General features: G+C 52.4%; 3 protein-coding genes and 1 non-coding gene across 4 annotated transcripts; 2 read left to right on the forward strand and 2 right to left on the reverse strand.

Annotated features, from left to right (window-relative positions):
• Positions 1 to 164: 164 nt before the first annotated feature.
• On the reverse strand, positions 165 to 1670 carry UHO2_04555 (uncharacterized protein; the record flags this gene model as incomplete). The annotated part of the gene is made up of 1 exon (XM_041558547.1): positions 165 to 1670. One exon carries the CDS (start codon positions 1668 to 1670, stop codon positions 165 to 167), a length of 1506 nt encoding a protein of 501 aa, XP_041414481.1.
• Positions 1671 to 9824: 8154 nt separating this feature from the next.
• UHO2_10227 lies at positions 9825 to 9939 on the forward strand. The gene has a single exon (XR_005960735.1). It is a non-coding gene; the product is annotated as a ribosomal RNA (ribosomal RNA).
• Positions 9940 to 10517: 578 nt separating this feature from the next.
• On the forward strand, positions 10518 to 11752 carry UHO2_04556 (uncharacterized protein; the record flags this gene model as incomplete). The annotated part of the gene is made up of 3 exons (XM_041558548.1): positions 10518 to 10572; positions 10665 to 11597; positions 11688 to 11752. The coding sequence occupies 3 exons, from the start codon at positions 10518 to 10520 to the stop codon at positions 11750 to 11752; spliced, it is 1053 nt and encodes a 350-aa protein (XP_041414482.1).
• Positions 11753 to 12054: 302 nt separating this feature from the next.
• Positions 12055 to 13806, reverse strand: UHO2_04557 (putative DED81 - asparaginyl-tRNA-synthetase; the record flags this gene model as incomplete). Its single annotated transcript, XM_041558549.1, has 1 exon — positions 12055 to 13806. One exon carries the CDS (start codon positions 13804 to 13806, stop codon positions 12055 to 12057), a length of 1752 nt encoding a protein of 583 aa, XP_041414483.1.
• Positions 13807 to 14551: the final 745 nt, after the last annotated feature.

The following is a 14551-nucleotide window of genomic DNA, read 5'->3' on the forward strand; positions in this document are numbered from 1 at the left end:
ATGTTACCAAAGTGGAGATCCGTCCGGATCGTCTCGAGGCTTGCCTACGAGGCCGTGACTGAAACTTGGTGACAAGTAGAGAAGGGGGGAGCAAGAGGAAAGATGCGATGCTGAGCAGCCAAGCTCCTGGCAGGGACAGCGAACTATGCCAAGTGAGAAGGCAATCATGATCTCCAGCAGTTATAGGGGTGGAGGTAAGGATCAGCTGCGGTAGCATGCCCGTGGTGAGCATGGTGAGCATGGTGAGCATGGTGAGCATGGTGACCAAAGGCTGGTGCTGCGGGCAACTTGTAAGCCACAGTGCAAGTAGGGCTGAGATCGGAAGCCTTAGGAGCAACACCATAGTAGCGAGCCTCTTCCCACTGAGCCGAGTCAAGATCCGAAGGCGGTGTGTCGGGTGTGGTGCGACCACTGATGGTGAATCGCGATGCGTAAGGCGAGGGTGTTGCCGAGGTGGCGTTGGAAGGCGCATACGACATGGAAGAGCATACCGACGAGGAAGAGATGGAAGCGGCAGGCGAGTTCGAGTAGTAGGAACGCTCGCCGTTGCAACTGCTCGACACGGACAACGAGAGGGGCAAGCTGTGGACTGGTGTCATGTAAGGACGACATCTCTCGCGAGCGTTGTTGATAAAGGGGTGGATGAAGCTCGGTGCAGTGGCACTGCGTTCCTGGCGGTGGCTGGCGCTCTTGACCATGAGTGTGGCGGTAGGGTTGCAACTGCTGGTGGCGAGGTGACCAGTCGAGGCCGAGGCGGCAACGACGGCAGGTGCGTAGCCAGAGATGCTTGCGCGCGAGTTGAACGAGTGCGAGACGCTCGACTGTCTCGAGTGTCGACCAGAGACAATGCGCTGAGGGCCGGCAAGCGAGTCGATGGATGGCGACGAGAAGTCCGAAGACACGAGTGCTGGTGTAGGAGGGGCAGAGGACTTGGTGCTCGAGACGCTCTCGGATCGCTCGCGATAGATATCCGAAGCACCAACGTCCATGCTGCTGCGACGAGACATGGACTCGAAGATCTTGCGGACGACGTGGTCGATGCGGCAACCGTCACAGTGCTGCTCGAGCTGGTAGGTGAACATATCGAGGTCTTCGGGAGAGACGTTGACCTTGTAGCCAAGATAGCCGAAGAGCTCGCGCTCCATCTGGTTGATCTCGCGCAAGCTAAAGAGACCCTGACCGACGATGGCCCAGGACTTGTTCGAATAGGTATCATCACAGCTGCTCTTGGATGCAATCATGAGAGCCGAGATGAAGAGACGGTGACCCGAAGAGCCACGCGCGGCAGGGAAGCGGATCTTGAGTCGCAACAAGAGGTACAATGCCTGGTAGGTGACGGCCTCGGGGAGACGAGTTCTGTAGAGAGCATAGGCGATGAACTCGGAAAGGCGAGGAGCAGTGTTGCGGTTGGAAGTCGGCGAGGATGCGGTAGCCGAGGTCGAGTCCAAGGGGCAAGCAAAGAGGTAGAGGATGAACCTCTCGCAAAGCTCCGAAGTTTCCCTGTAGCCATAGAATCGGTCCTGCTGTGCAGATCGGGACGAGGAAGGCTTGGTGGAAGAAGTGGAAGCCTTGGAAGCCTTGGCGGCGGCAGTGGAAGAAGACTGGGCGGTCATGTTGGACTGGTAGCCGTGAGCGGCAGTGTTGTAGTTGGAAGCTACTCTGACGGCCATGGTTGCTAGAAGGCTAGGAGGTGTTGTAGAAAGCGGAAGGGCTGGGTAGAAGGGGGGGGGGAATATCGCCTGGACAATCAAAGATGAACGTGGGTGATCAAGGCTGCTGTGCACATGAACGGTGGCGGGAGTTGTACTGTACTGTAAAGGTGGAAGGAGAAGAGATGCAGTTGATGAAGGCCAAAGGAGTCGGCTTGTATAGGAGGTAGTCGGAGTGGGGGGTTGAGATGCTTATTGCTGTGACGGGGGTGAGCTCGTGTCAAAAATGCTTTTGAAGGGTTGCCGGTCTTGAAGTTATGAAAGAGGCGGCTGCAAGAAGATGGGATCCGCTTTTTTATGCTCCGAGTCTAGAAAGTGAAAAAGGAGGGCGGCCAGGAACTGCAGAGTGAACACGTTGAGAGGTGGCCAAGGATGAGTTCTATTGTAGGGAAGATGAAGAAGAATGCTGATGCCCAAGTGGAATGTTGAGATGAGGTGAAGAATGGGTGATCCGTAGAGCCGAATGTGTGTGTGTGTGAGTGTGAGAGAGAGAGGCTGCTTTTGATGTATCAAGCTCCAAGGATGAGCGAGTGGGATGCAACGGGTGGGGGTGAAACCGAACAAAGCGTTGCTAGTGGGAAGGGGAGAGACGAAAGTAGTGCAAGTCACCTCGATAGAAGGGAGGAGGAGAGGTTGAGTACAAGTTGAAAGAGAGAAGGATGGGTGGGAAGGAGGAGGAGGATGAAGGAGGAGGAGGATGAAGGAGGAGGAGGATGAAGGAAGCAGGAAGAGGTGGAAGAGATATATTGCTTCTGGGCAACACGCTAACAAGGCTTGGACGGCCTCTATGGAGAAAAGCTCTATGGAGAAAAGGTGCACAGGAAGACAGGCTTGCGGTTTGGGGAGAAGAGCAAGACGAGTGGCATAAACTGGCGGCAACGGCGGGTCGCCACAGGTCACGGCAGTACAGGACACGACAAAGGAGAAAGGGGGAGAGATACAATAGCGGCAAGGAGGTCTTACCGGGACCTTGTCTTTTTCTGCAATTACAGTGCAATAGTGGTGATGCTCTTTCGACTGCCCCTTTTCAAGGTCACCGGCGGGGTCCTATCCAGATTCCAAGCTTGATCAAAGGGCATTCCAACTCGGGATCTTGTCAAGCGGCAAACCTGGCATTGAGCGGCGGAACAGTGTGTTGTCGCTTATTTATTTTTCTTATTTATTCAACTTTTTATTTTATTTTATTTTATTTTATTTTATTTTGGGTTTTCTTTTCCTCCTCACAAGTTGACTGCAATTCCGACTGTGAAGCCAGTTCCGAACAAGTTCACCGAAGGAGTTTCAAATTTCTCCAAGGCTGATATAGCACAGAAAACGAAATCGAATCTTTGTATGAATGAGAAAAGAAAAGAAAAGGGGGGGGGGGGAGGGAAAAAGAAAAAAGAAATGTGACAAAAGAAAGGGAAACTCGCATCCAACGTCCTATTTCGCCTGTTGACAGGCGGAGCTCAGCTGCCAAAAGTAGCGCCGCGCACAGGGCAACTGCATCCACGCCCGGCTCTCCACCAGAGAGAGCAACGAGGCCTCGTCAGAGTTGGAGGCTCTTTTTCGAATTATCACAAGGAATTGAAGAAAACTCGATTTATTTTATCGCTCAAAACACTTCAACGGCCAAGAGTGATTTGATTTGTCTTGCCCTCTTTAACAAACAAAAAGAGAGGTCTGAGACAGCGCTCTCGCTCACCCTCTCGCCGACACTTTCGCCTCTGAGCCTGTCCGAGAGGGTCAAGGCGCCGAGCAGAGAGAGTGCAAGTGAGCTATGGGCACGCCTTGGGCCTCACCCTTTTCTCCTTTCTCTCCCTTTCGCTTACCAATCTCCAGACTTGGCCGAGGGGGCCGAGGGCCGAGGGCCGAGGGCCGAGGGCCGAGGGAGCCGACTTGGCCTTGGCTTGAGGCACACGAGCCTCGACCTCTCAATACCCACCCCCAACAGGCCTGTCGATAGGAAAAAAGAGAGTCTAAAAGCGGCTCTAGCGGCTCTCATCCGATGCCAGCAAAGCTCTAAATTGGCAACCGAGCGGCTGAAAAGCAAAGGGGAAATCCTTGTTTTGGGCGCTAAAGCATCTTGCACGAGGTCCATTAGGATTTGATCAACCATATCGAAATGGCCTACAGAACAAGCGGCTGCCACCTGAGAACCAGATATCCAGAGCGAATGCCAGCAGCCATAAACCAGGAAATCGCCATTCGCCTCAAGCGGAGGTCGAGCACAGGTGCATGTGCGGGATCCTAGGGGAGCAGCAGCTGAGTTGCAAAACCAAACCAACCACACAGAGACAAACGCGCCCTTCTTGAGAGACTAGCCAGGCAGGGGTCTGCACCATGCATCGTTGTTGCACAGTGCCATAGCAACTTCATTGTTGCCTCCGCTCGTAAGCATGCTTCTTGGAGCGACTCGGAGGACAAGTTTGAACAACGATCAACCTCTCCAACTCCCTCTAACTTCCACTACCAAGATCGTCTTCAGAGCAAAGACCTAGCAGACTTTCTCTCCATAGCACTCAAAGCCAACAGTCTTGGTCAATAGCTTCCAAAAAGAGGCGAGCAGTATTCAACGCTCGTTTGCCTTGCTGTGTGCTCCCTTCGATGAGCGTTGCTCCTCTTGTTCTGACGTCAAGCAGGGCCACCTTTACAGATCGCTTCAGTAAGATCTAGCGCCCTCGCTTCCTGCCTGCTTGCTGCTCGTACAGCCTGGCCATGCAACACTAACTTTGCGCGTCTGTGCGATACTCTGTATCACTTAGCCGACAAAGCTAACCACACCCAATTCAAGCTCCATCGCCTTCTTGCACAACAAACAAGACTGCACTAGGCGCTTGTTGCATATACACCCTCCTCGACGCGTCGACCGCTTGCAATGGCATCTCAGTCGTCTTTGTCTTGGTCGAGCATCCTCTGACAGCCAATTGCTCAAACATCACCGAGTCGGCACCCGAAAGATGCCCTCTGCTGGATCCTCTTGCACCATCGACTCTACTCGTGATGCACCTCCACCGCCAAGCGCCAAGCGCCAAGCGCCAAGCGCCAAGCGCCAAGCGCCAAGCGCCAAGCGCCAAGCGACACGGCCCTTAGCGCCATCGCATCGCACTCACCCTTGAGGATCAAGCAATGCCGTGTCGCTGTGATGACTGGCCATGATACCCTTTGATGTTAGACTGAGGATGCGAGAGCATTGTTGCTAGAACAAGTGCAGCGCATTCAATGAGTGACGCTAGTGGCCAACGAAAAGATGAGAAGCGGAGAGGAAATTGCTCTTCGGCTTTGTAGGCCGTCATTGTCCCTTGGTGCATACCAAGACAAGCAAGAGAAAGAGAATTTGAAAGCCTTACGACTCCTTCTCATGCTCTTCTTGTATGCAAGGCACCCACCCACTCGTCAAAGGCTTCTTCTGACGTCCGAGTCTAGCGATTCTGAGCATTTCGCTTTACCCATCGGCACACAAGAAATCCATTTTTTCTTCCGGCCCTTTGATGGCAGACACACGATAGCGATCGAGCAACGCACTACAGTATCATCTTTGCGACGGCTTGATGTGGATGCAATCGCTTTGATGGTCGGACTTTGATATTGACGCTTGGTGTGGAGCCAGCTCAAAACAACAGTCATTGCGGGGTGCAGAGAAAGCAAGCTAAACAGAAGAAACGCTGGCTTGCTCGATTCGCAGTCTTCAGCTTGCAAACATCGCTGAGAGGTGTCGCCAGACGACTTTCCATTGGGCTCAATTCCAGCCAGCACTTGGACATGCAGCGAGAGCGTGAGCTAGTGTTAGTGGTGAGGGGCAATCAAGCTAAATTGGAGGTGCACATGCTTCCTGCATGACTTTGCATCGTATTGCAATGCCTCTCATCGTCAGGTGGGAGATTCTAAGCAGGTCCAGGCCGGATCACAGGGGTCCTATCGCTTCTTCTTGCCTCTCGGGACTTGGGATATAGGATTCATGTCGCAGAACGCGATAATGTCGGTTCCTTTGGCTGCTCCCTACGCATTGGCGAGTCAAGAAAGGTCTCTGTTGCACAAGTCGGCAGCGTCAAGTGTGCTTTCGGCCAAAGCCTTTTAATCCTCTGCCAGCATCACCCGCTCGCCGATCTCGTCGATTTGGATATTTCGATTCCAGCCGGAGAGCCACCTGAGTGGACACTTCAAAGTCCGATCGAGCTCGGCAAATATTGGCATGAACGCTCGTTGTTCAAGCGTCAAAGCCGTCAGCAACAGGAACAAGCTTGAAAGGCTGTCGACTACCAAGTCGCTTAGAGCAGAGCCTGGCTTGCTTTTCGTCAGGATTCATCTGACGTTGCAACAATGACGACGATCATGGAAGGGTTCTGATCAACGTGGTGCGGGAACGCGTTCGCTTCCGAGATCGCAGATCTTGCCTGAAAAAGAACTCCATCTCAACCACCAGACTGAGTGGTAATAGTTCTTCACCGTCAGCCGCAAAAGGAAAGAAGGCAGCCAGCCGACCAATCATGATCCGCATGCTCGAAGCGAAGCGGTGCAACAACCTTTGACCAGTTTGCATCCCAAGATGGAGGCTAAGCGAAATGCAAAAACAGTCGGTCGCAGCTCGCCTAGAGCAGCATGGAGGCCAAAATGACGCTCGATACTCAATACTCGTATTGCAAGCCTTTCCTTTCTTCTCCTTCCATTGGCCCTTTCATGGCTCACTCTTGCGTAGAGAAGGAATACTAAGCGAAGCCTCACTTGTGCTAGACGCGAGTTCGATTTTCAGCCCAAATGTTGCCCTTTTCTTTCCAGCTCTACGACGATCACAAGTGGCAGCGCAGATGCATCAGTAGCTTAGCAATGCGCGCTCTGGTCAGCATGAGCAGCATGAGGAAGCGACATGAGAAAGACTAAGCGAGTCGTTCTACGAACTGTTTCTAGGAGAACTATGCAGCTCGTCTAAAAAGAAGCCAATGTCGTCAACGGTCGCCATCCCGATCCGTCTCGCGACCATCTGTTTCCCATCTCTATCATCACATTGACCAACATCGGCAATATCTTGGTGTCTACCCGTGGTCAGCATGAAGCGATGCATGCACTGCTGGCCCCCACAAGCCGAAGCGAGAAGTTCATAAACATCGGTCAGTGAGGTTACGCACAGGGGCGCTCGCGAGCTTCAAGCCTAATTCTCTTTTGCATCTCTATCATTCTTTGTCGCCCAACTCTCATATCGACCATACGCCTTCTTTCTCAGAAAGAGCATGTGTGCACTCTGTCCAAACCCTAGCTCATCATGTCGACCATTCTTCTCTGTTCTGTGAAATTAGGCATCAGTTAAGCATTGGCGCCATAAATATACAACAATATCCGGGCGTGTTCCTTCTCCAAACAAGCCCGTGTCGGCCGGGTTGTCAAGGATACCGTTATACAGGATAGGGCGAGGATGGTGCTAACCTATCCTCAGAATAAGGATCGCCGATACAAAAGATCGCTCAAGTGCGGAGCAAAACGCTTATCATCCTGCTATCAACCCGATTGCCACAAATCCAACAACCGCTTGAATCTTTTCTTTCTTTCTACTTGTCTGTCGTCCATTTCCTATAACCCTATTACTTTGATTAGCATGGTGATCAAGAGAGATGATCGCGCTGCTGCTGATAGGGCTCCTCATTCTCGCCTGCGGCTCTGCTCCCATCTGGAAAATCGCTGGTCCGCGTCCGCTATGCAAGCTGCACGCAGTAGCCTCACCTTGACGCCAATCGATACGCGCCGGAACAAGTAGGGAAACATGTTCCTATTCCGACGGCGCTTGCACCGCACAAAGACTTTCTTGGGGCGTGGCAGAGTCACAATGGAGGCGTTCGAGCGCTACCTGGGTTCTGTCCTTGTGATGTCACTCAGCTCGGAATGCTGACCATGACCATCGTACAAGATGAGCATTCTAAGCTGCATCGGCAACTTCTCTCCGCACGCTAACCTCTATTTGCTTACTTTCATTGACGTCGAGTAGAACTAAAAGCGGCAACTAGCACCAACTGGCTCCGGTTGTTGAGCAAAAGCTTGAATCTGGCCAGGGAACGGTGTCAACCGAGTCAGATCGCCGTTGCCGGCCAATCTCGATCAGGCCGCGGTCTAGTCATGTGCCGCTCAGCGGCTCCGACATGTCAGGGGCTCAACCTACTTGAAGACGATCCAAGACGTTGCCAAGATAGTCTAAAGCTCTGACAGCAATGCCAAGGCTTACTAGTCAGGAGCATTGGTCTTCCCTTGGTTCTTGCGCTTTGTTCACGTGGGCTTAGCTACCGCAGCTGATCCGACCTGCTTGTAACACGGATCCGGGGCAATACTGGCGTCCCTAGCGCTGGCCAGGAGGCCTCATCAGAATGCCACGTGCTAACCGAGTGGCGATGGTGTGTCGCACCAGAAAGACCTCTTCACATTTCATCGTCAGACACGCAGCGGCTGTCTTTGTAGCTCTTGACTGCATTTCGCAATCAGGATACATAAGCATGCCAATAGGTGCACAAGGCGTTTGTTGTACCGCTGCTCCGACCGTAACAATGACAAGGTTGCCGAATGCAGGCACCGCCATCGTGAGAACAATGTGTCGAACAAAGGGCTCGAATTGCATCAACCCGTCGTGGCAAAGGGACCAGGAGCTCTACTGCGGCTCCAGCAAACAATGTCGTAGTTTTGCCAACACTGAGGTCATAGCACTTGACCAGGATTTCGGATCCCCTTATGTCTCGAATCCAGATGGACAAAGGAAACTGTGGAGGCAGGTTCATCAACCATTCTACGATCAGCGCCCCATTTTCAAGAATGATGTCCGAGTTCTGTCCGTCTAAAGCGCTAGGATATGCAGCAACGAGGTCCAAGCTCAATGGTGAGAGTCTAAGACAATGTTGGAAGCATGCATCCGCCAAAAAGAGCGACACATGGAGAACGTCACATGGAGAGCGACACATGGAGAGAGCGACACATGGAGAGAGCGACACATGGAGAGAGCGACACATGGAGAGAGCGACACATGGAGAGAGCGACACATGGAGAGCAATGGGATCTGCATCTCAGGCGGTGCTTGCGTGAGAAAGAGCAGATTAAGTGCTCCTCTTTCTTTGACACGTTCCTGGTTCGAGGCGGTACCCAGAAGCAGCTCTGACTCGGTCATGTTGAGTCTTGTTGGGAGATAGCGTGGGAAACGTGCATGAGCCTGTGAGAATACGACTGTCTTGAAAGCTGCTCTAACTCTCTTTGTCGATAGCTTTCGCACTCTGCACCCATCAGCACTTTCGTACCATCATGTCTGGGTATCTAAATGCACCAAATCAAGTTCGCAACTGCACCGCTCTTGGCCTAGCGCTTCACCCTTGTTGGCCCGAAGCAGGTTCCTGTTGACTTCTCTTATCCAGCCTTTGGCCACTTCCGGGGTTACAGAAGTCTCCAGAGAGAGCGCCTTGGATTTGGCACGAGGCATGATGATGGTGGTCACAAAGCACAGGCAACAAATTGACTCAGCACTGCAAAATGAAATGGTACAATGACGAGATCGATCTAGCACTACCACATGAGTGAAGGCGAAGAAGACCTCTCAATGCAGCTCCCCAATCACCTTGCCAACCTGCGGGCGCTGGCTTGAACTTTGTTTTGATTGCAAGAAAGGCAAAATGAAATGGTACAATGACGAGATTGATCTGGTGCAGTTGCCAACTTGGGTTGATGCATTTAGACACCCAGACATGATGGTACGAAAGTGCTGATGGGTGCAGAGTGCGAAAGCTATCGACAAAGAGAGTATGTACGCTTCAGCCCCGCCTTCACTTCGTTTACGGAGCATCACCAGGGCCTCTTGTCTGGTTGCATCATCAGCATGTACGACTGCTCCTTTGGCCAAGCAAGAAAGTCACCAGACTCCACCATTGTTCGAGCTTCCGACAAGTGCAAGCCTCTGACAGTTGTGGCAAAATAATTGAAAGGTCTCAGTGCCACAACATCAAGGTGTGGTCGCCAGAGCCGCCACCTGGTCTGCATTCTCAATACCCGATAGCAATCAAAACTCGGCCGCAAAGGGAGACACTCTCCAGCCAACTAGTGACGAGGCTCGAGTTGGAGCAGTGCATCGTTTTGGCATTCAGCAGGATATCTTGGGTTCTCAATCTGCTCTTAACATCTGCGGCCATAGAACCTTGAAAGCACCGCATCCCGTCCGATCTGCGAAGTTAAGCAAGGTATCGCCTAGTCAGTACTGCGGTGGGGGACCACGCGGGAATCCTAGGTGCTGCAGTTCTCTTTTTCTGCTTTTTCTTGCCTTTTTGCCCAATAACGTTACTGCACTCATTCTCCATTGGCAAGCTCTTCTCTACCTGCGAAGTGATGACATGGATAGGAAGCTGAGTATTACTGACTTGATTCTAAAGACAGACTACCTTCAGTCACGACGACATTGAAGCTGGCCCCGATTTCATGACTTTCACTGGCAACTACGCGATGACCGCATTTCCCTCGTTCAAACTGGTGGATCTTCATAAAGCGTAGCGCCCAAATGCCGACTTGTCTGAGATACTGCTGTCTGCGATACTGCTGTCTTCTGCCGGCTCTTCGAGTAGCCTTGTGTCGGTCGACATTCCAAGGTTGCAGTAAGCTACTAACTTAAGAGCTGAGTGCGGCAGGAGAAAGGCACATCTTGATCAACTTTCCTGAGCTTGAAGAGACCCTTTCCGTCGCGTCGCGTCGCGTCGCGTTACTCATTCGCCCTTCAAACGCGTTCGGAGACACTTTGAGAAGAAAGGCATCTCTCATCATCTTGATTTGCACTGATCACCATCACCATCACCATCACCATTCGATCTCTCTAGTCAAGCCATTATGATGATCGAACAACACGTTGATGGACTCTTGCGCCACATAGGCCTTCGAGTCGGCAAGTCTCATCCTTACACCCCGCTCAAGCAATAGACTCGAGAACCAACACTGACTTCAATCTGCTCTCTCATCTTTGGACGGCAATCACAGACCACGACTTGACTCCAGTCTCGGCATTGCTCATCGCTCTGGCCATCATTGGCTCTCTCAGCGTCGGTACGTTTGTTCTTCGTCTTGTCCAGCTCTTTGCCGACGTCTACGTGCTTCCTGGCAAATCGGTCTCCAAGTTCGGTGCCAACAAGAGCGACTTCTCCAAAGCCAGCTGGGCCGTTGTCACCGGTGCCACTGACGGTATTGGCCGCGAGTTTTCGCTTCAACTCGCCAAAAAAGGCTTCAACATCCTCCTCGTCTCCCGTAGCCCCGAGAAGCTCGGTGCGGTAGCCGCCGAGATCGAAGTCGCCAGCCCCGGCGTCAAGACGAAAACCCAGGCGATCGACTTTGCCCTTGGCGACGAACGTCAATACGAAGGTCTCCAACACACCCTCAAGGACCTCAACATCGGTGTACTCGTCAACAATGTCGGCAAATCGCACAACATGCCTGTCAACTTTGCCGAAACCGCCGAAGAGGAGATGGAGGACATTATCGAGATCAACGTTCTCTCCATCCTGCGTGTTTCCCGCATGATCATCCCCGCCATGGTTCAGCGCAAACGCGGTCTCGTCTTAAACCTCGGCTCATTTGCTGGTCAGGTGACCACTCCTATGCTTGCTACCTATGCTGGTTCAAAGGCTTTCTTGGCCGCATGGTCACAGGCTCTTGGTGAAGAGTTGAGGAGAAGCAACATTACCGTTAGCTTGCTCAACACTTACTTTGTCGTTTCCAACATGTCCAAGGTTCGCAAGTCGAGCGCTATGATTCCCACGCCCAGGCAGTACGTGAGCCAGGTTCTCAAGACGATTGGTAGGAACGGAGGCGCTGTGGGAAGACCTTATACTTCGACCCCTTGGCCTATGCATGCTATTGTTGATTGGGCGACGGCGTTTATTCTTCCTCGTGCCTGGCTTCTTAGCTACACTTACCGTACGTACTCTCGCCAATCGGCTGTCTATCTTTTTGTTCGGGCGCTCTACTGACTTGCATTTCGCCTGTTCCTATCTTGTCCAACTACAGACCAGCAAGCTGCTATCCGCAAGCGTGCTATCCGTAAAGCTGAAAAGGCTATCAAGTCTTCTTGATTACCTGATCGCTGTCGAATACATTAAAGTGCTCGGAATCGTCTTGACTTTGCCAGATGGTTTCTGCAAACCATCGTGCTTTTGTATCAACTCTGTAATCATGTCAACTATCAAATCAACATTGCTGCGAAGCTTCGGTCATCTCTGCTTGCTCAACCGATGGTAATTCTGAGCAGCTCTACACACAAGTCTCATGGACACAAGAGCGCTCAGAAAAGGCCCTTATCTCGAATGAGATGGTTGAGAGTTTGCGAAATGCTTGAAGTTGCAAAGAAACAAAAAAAAAGTTCCAAGAGCATATCTCAAGGAGTGCATCGACCAGTCCATCGAGGGTACAAAGAAGCCTCACGAACGGTCCAACGGTTGGTGAGCCATGCCAAGAAACGCTCTACACCAAGACCATAACCGCCGTGCTCGCAGGTACCGTACTTGCGCTGGTCAGTGTACCAGAAGTAAGGAGCGGCATCGATACCCTCATTCTTGTATGCCTCGAGCAACTCATGCTGATCAGCCATCCTCATAGAGCCACCGACAATCTCGCCGACACCAGGCATGAGAACGTCGACCGAGTCAGTGAACTCCTCGTCACCTTGGGTACGCTTCATGTAGAAAGACTTGATCTCGCGTGGGAAGCGGCAGAGGAAGATGGGAACGTTAAGTTCGTCGGTCATCTTTCGTTCGGCAGCCTCGGCAATGTCGTCGCCGATCTTGTGAGGTTCGCCGTCCTCGTTGGGGATGTTGTGTTGGTTGAGCCACTTGATGGCCTCCTTGTAGTCCATGCGACGGAAGGGTCGCGAGGGCATCTGGAAGTTGGGGTTGAGCTGGTCGAGCAATGCCTTGGTCTTGGGATCGCCAAGAACACGCGTGAGGGTACCGCAGATGAGATGCTCAAGGTGCTGGAGCAAGTCGTCAAAGGTGATAAAGGCAAGCTCACCTTCCAAGTGAGTGTACTCGGACAAGTGTCTACGCGTGTGCGACTTTTCGGCACGGAAAGACTCCTGAATGCAGAAGACGTCACCGAGGGATGGCAGACAGGTCTCGAGATAAAGCTGCGAACTCTGAGTCAAGTAAGCGGGCTGGCCGTAGTAGTCGAAGCTGAAAAGAGTCGAACCACCCTCGACCTGTGTTTGGACCATGCAGGGAGGAGTGACCTCGGTCATGCCTTGGGCATCGAACTCGGCACGGAAAGCCTTGAGCACCTCGGAACGGACCTTGAGTACGGCAGAAGCAGTTTCACCACGAATGACAAGGTGACGGCGGTCAGCCAAGCTGTTGGGATCAGCATTCTCGGCAACAACGTTGGTGTAAGCCTCGTCTCCACCGGGAGCCTTGCCGAGACACTTCCAGTAGTCGGCAACAAGCTCATGACCACCAGGAGCAGTCTTGCCTTCGGGAACAGCCTTGAGCTGACCCTGGATCTCGACAGTGGACTCGGTGGTGAGGGTGAGAGCATGGTAGGTAGTAGTGAGCTTGCCAGAGAGAACGACCTGCAGGTAGCCAGTACCGTCACGGAGGACGATGAAAGTCAAGTCCTTCTGGGACCGCAATCGGTGGACCCAACCGCAAACCTTGACACGCTGGTCACGGAAGTTGGCACCCTGGCTGATCTTGATCTTCTTAGCAGAGGACAAAGGCTCTTGGAGAACGACCTTCTTACTCTCCTCGAGACGCTTCTCGTCGTTGGCGGCCTTGTCCTGTTCCTTGGCAGCTTGCTCGCCAGCCTTCCCCTTCTTCTTGAGTGCAGTGGCATAGAGTTTGCTGACCTTCTTGGCGGCGGAAGCCGAGATGGGAGCGTAGCCGTCAGCGTCAACGCCATCCTCGCCAGGTGTCGCATCAGCCTTCTTGACAAAGAGGGATGCATCCGGACCCTTGGCAAGAAGAGCAGCTAATGGCGTGGCAAAGGGTGAGCTTTTGGAACCATCTGCAGACTCGTCCTTGCCCGCCTTCTCGTCAACGTAGACGGGAGTGCGGCCTCCATTGGCCTTCTTGTCCTTGTCGCCGGAGATGTGAAGAGCCTCTGCGGCCGAGGCGAAAGCGTCCTTGATTGCGGACATGGTCTGTATAGATTTGTTCTAGATGGTCGAATCTAGTGAAGGTATTCGATGGTTGATCCTTCTGAACGGTTATACGTTGTTCCTCGAGATGATGGGCCAAGGAAAGGATGGGCCAAGGAAAGGATGGTTAAGTTGGCAAGATAACAAGAGAATTCAAGGCAATGGACCGAGCTCAAAACGGCACGTGACCCCCAAAAAGAGGCGTGCGGGTCTGTGCTGTGCTGCTTTGGAACTTTGAGACAAATGACTCGCACGATCTGCGTCAACTGACAGCCTGCCTGCCTCCGACTTTGGGCTTCCCGATCCAGTCAAAAGAGAGCTTCTGCGGCAGATTCTTTGCCCGATTGTCTTTACCCGATTTCCTGTTCTGTATGGTGCTGAGCATTTTCTGTCACTGGAATCGAATCGGGCAGCCAACTGCTATTTTTTATCGAGATCAGAAAGATCAGACGCTCATGTTGAAATGTGAAGAAGTTTTGTCTCGATAACTGACGATCGGCAAGAGTCTGAGTACGATGTCACTACTGTTTTAGGGCAGAAACATATATACTCGATTGACTAAGAGAATGCGGTGAGAGCCTAGAGCTCCTAGCTTGATATATATACATCGTCGTGGCACATGCCGAATGTGGAAGTTGATGTACTTAATGATCTAGCCTGACAATGAGCGGGACTAGGTTGTACCCGATCTCTGGTGAGATCGGTCACTTGACCAGATCGGCTGTGCCTGATCCCCGATCAGATC

Source organism: Ustilago hordei, assembly GCF_900519145.1.
Source record: "Ustilago hordei strain Uho2 genome assembly, contig: UHO2_contig_09, whole genome shotgun sequence".
In the NCBI taxonomy this organism is placed as follows: Eukaryota; Fungi; Basidiomycota; class Ustilaginomycetes; order Ustilaginales; family Ustilaginaceae; genus Ustilago; species Ustilago hordei.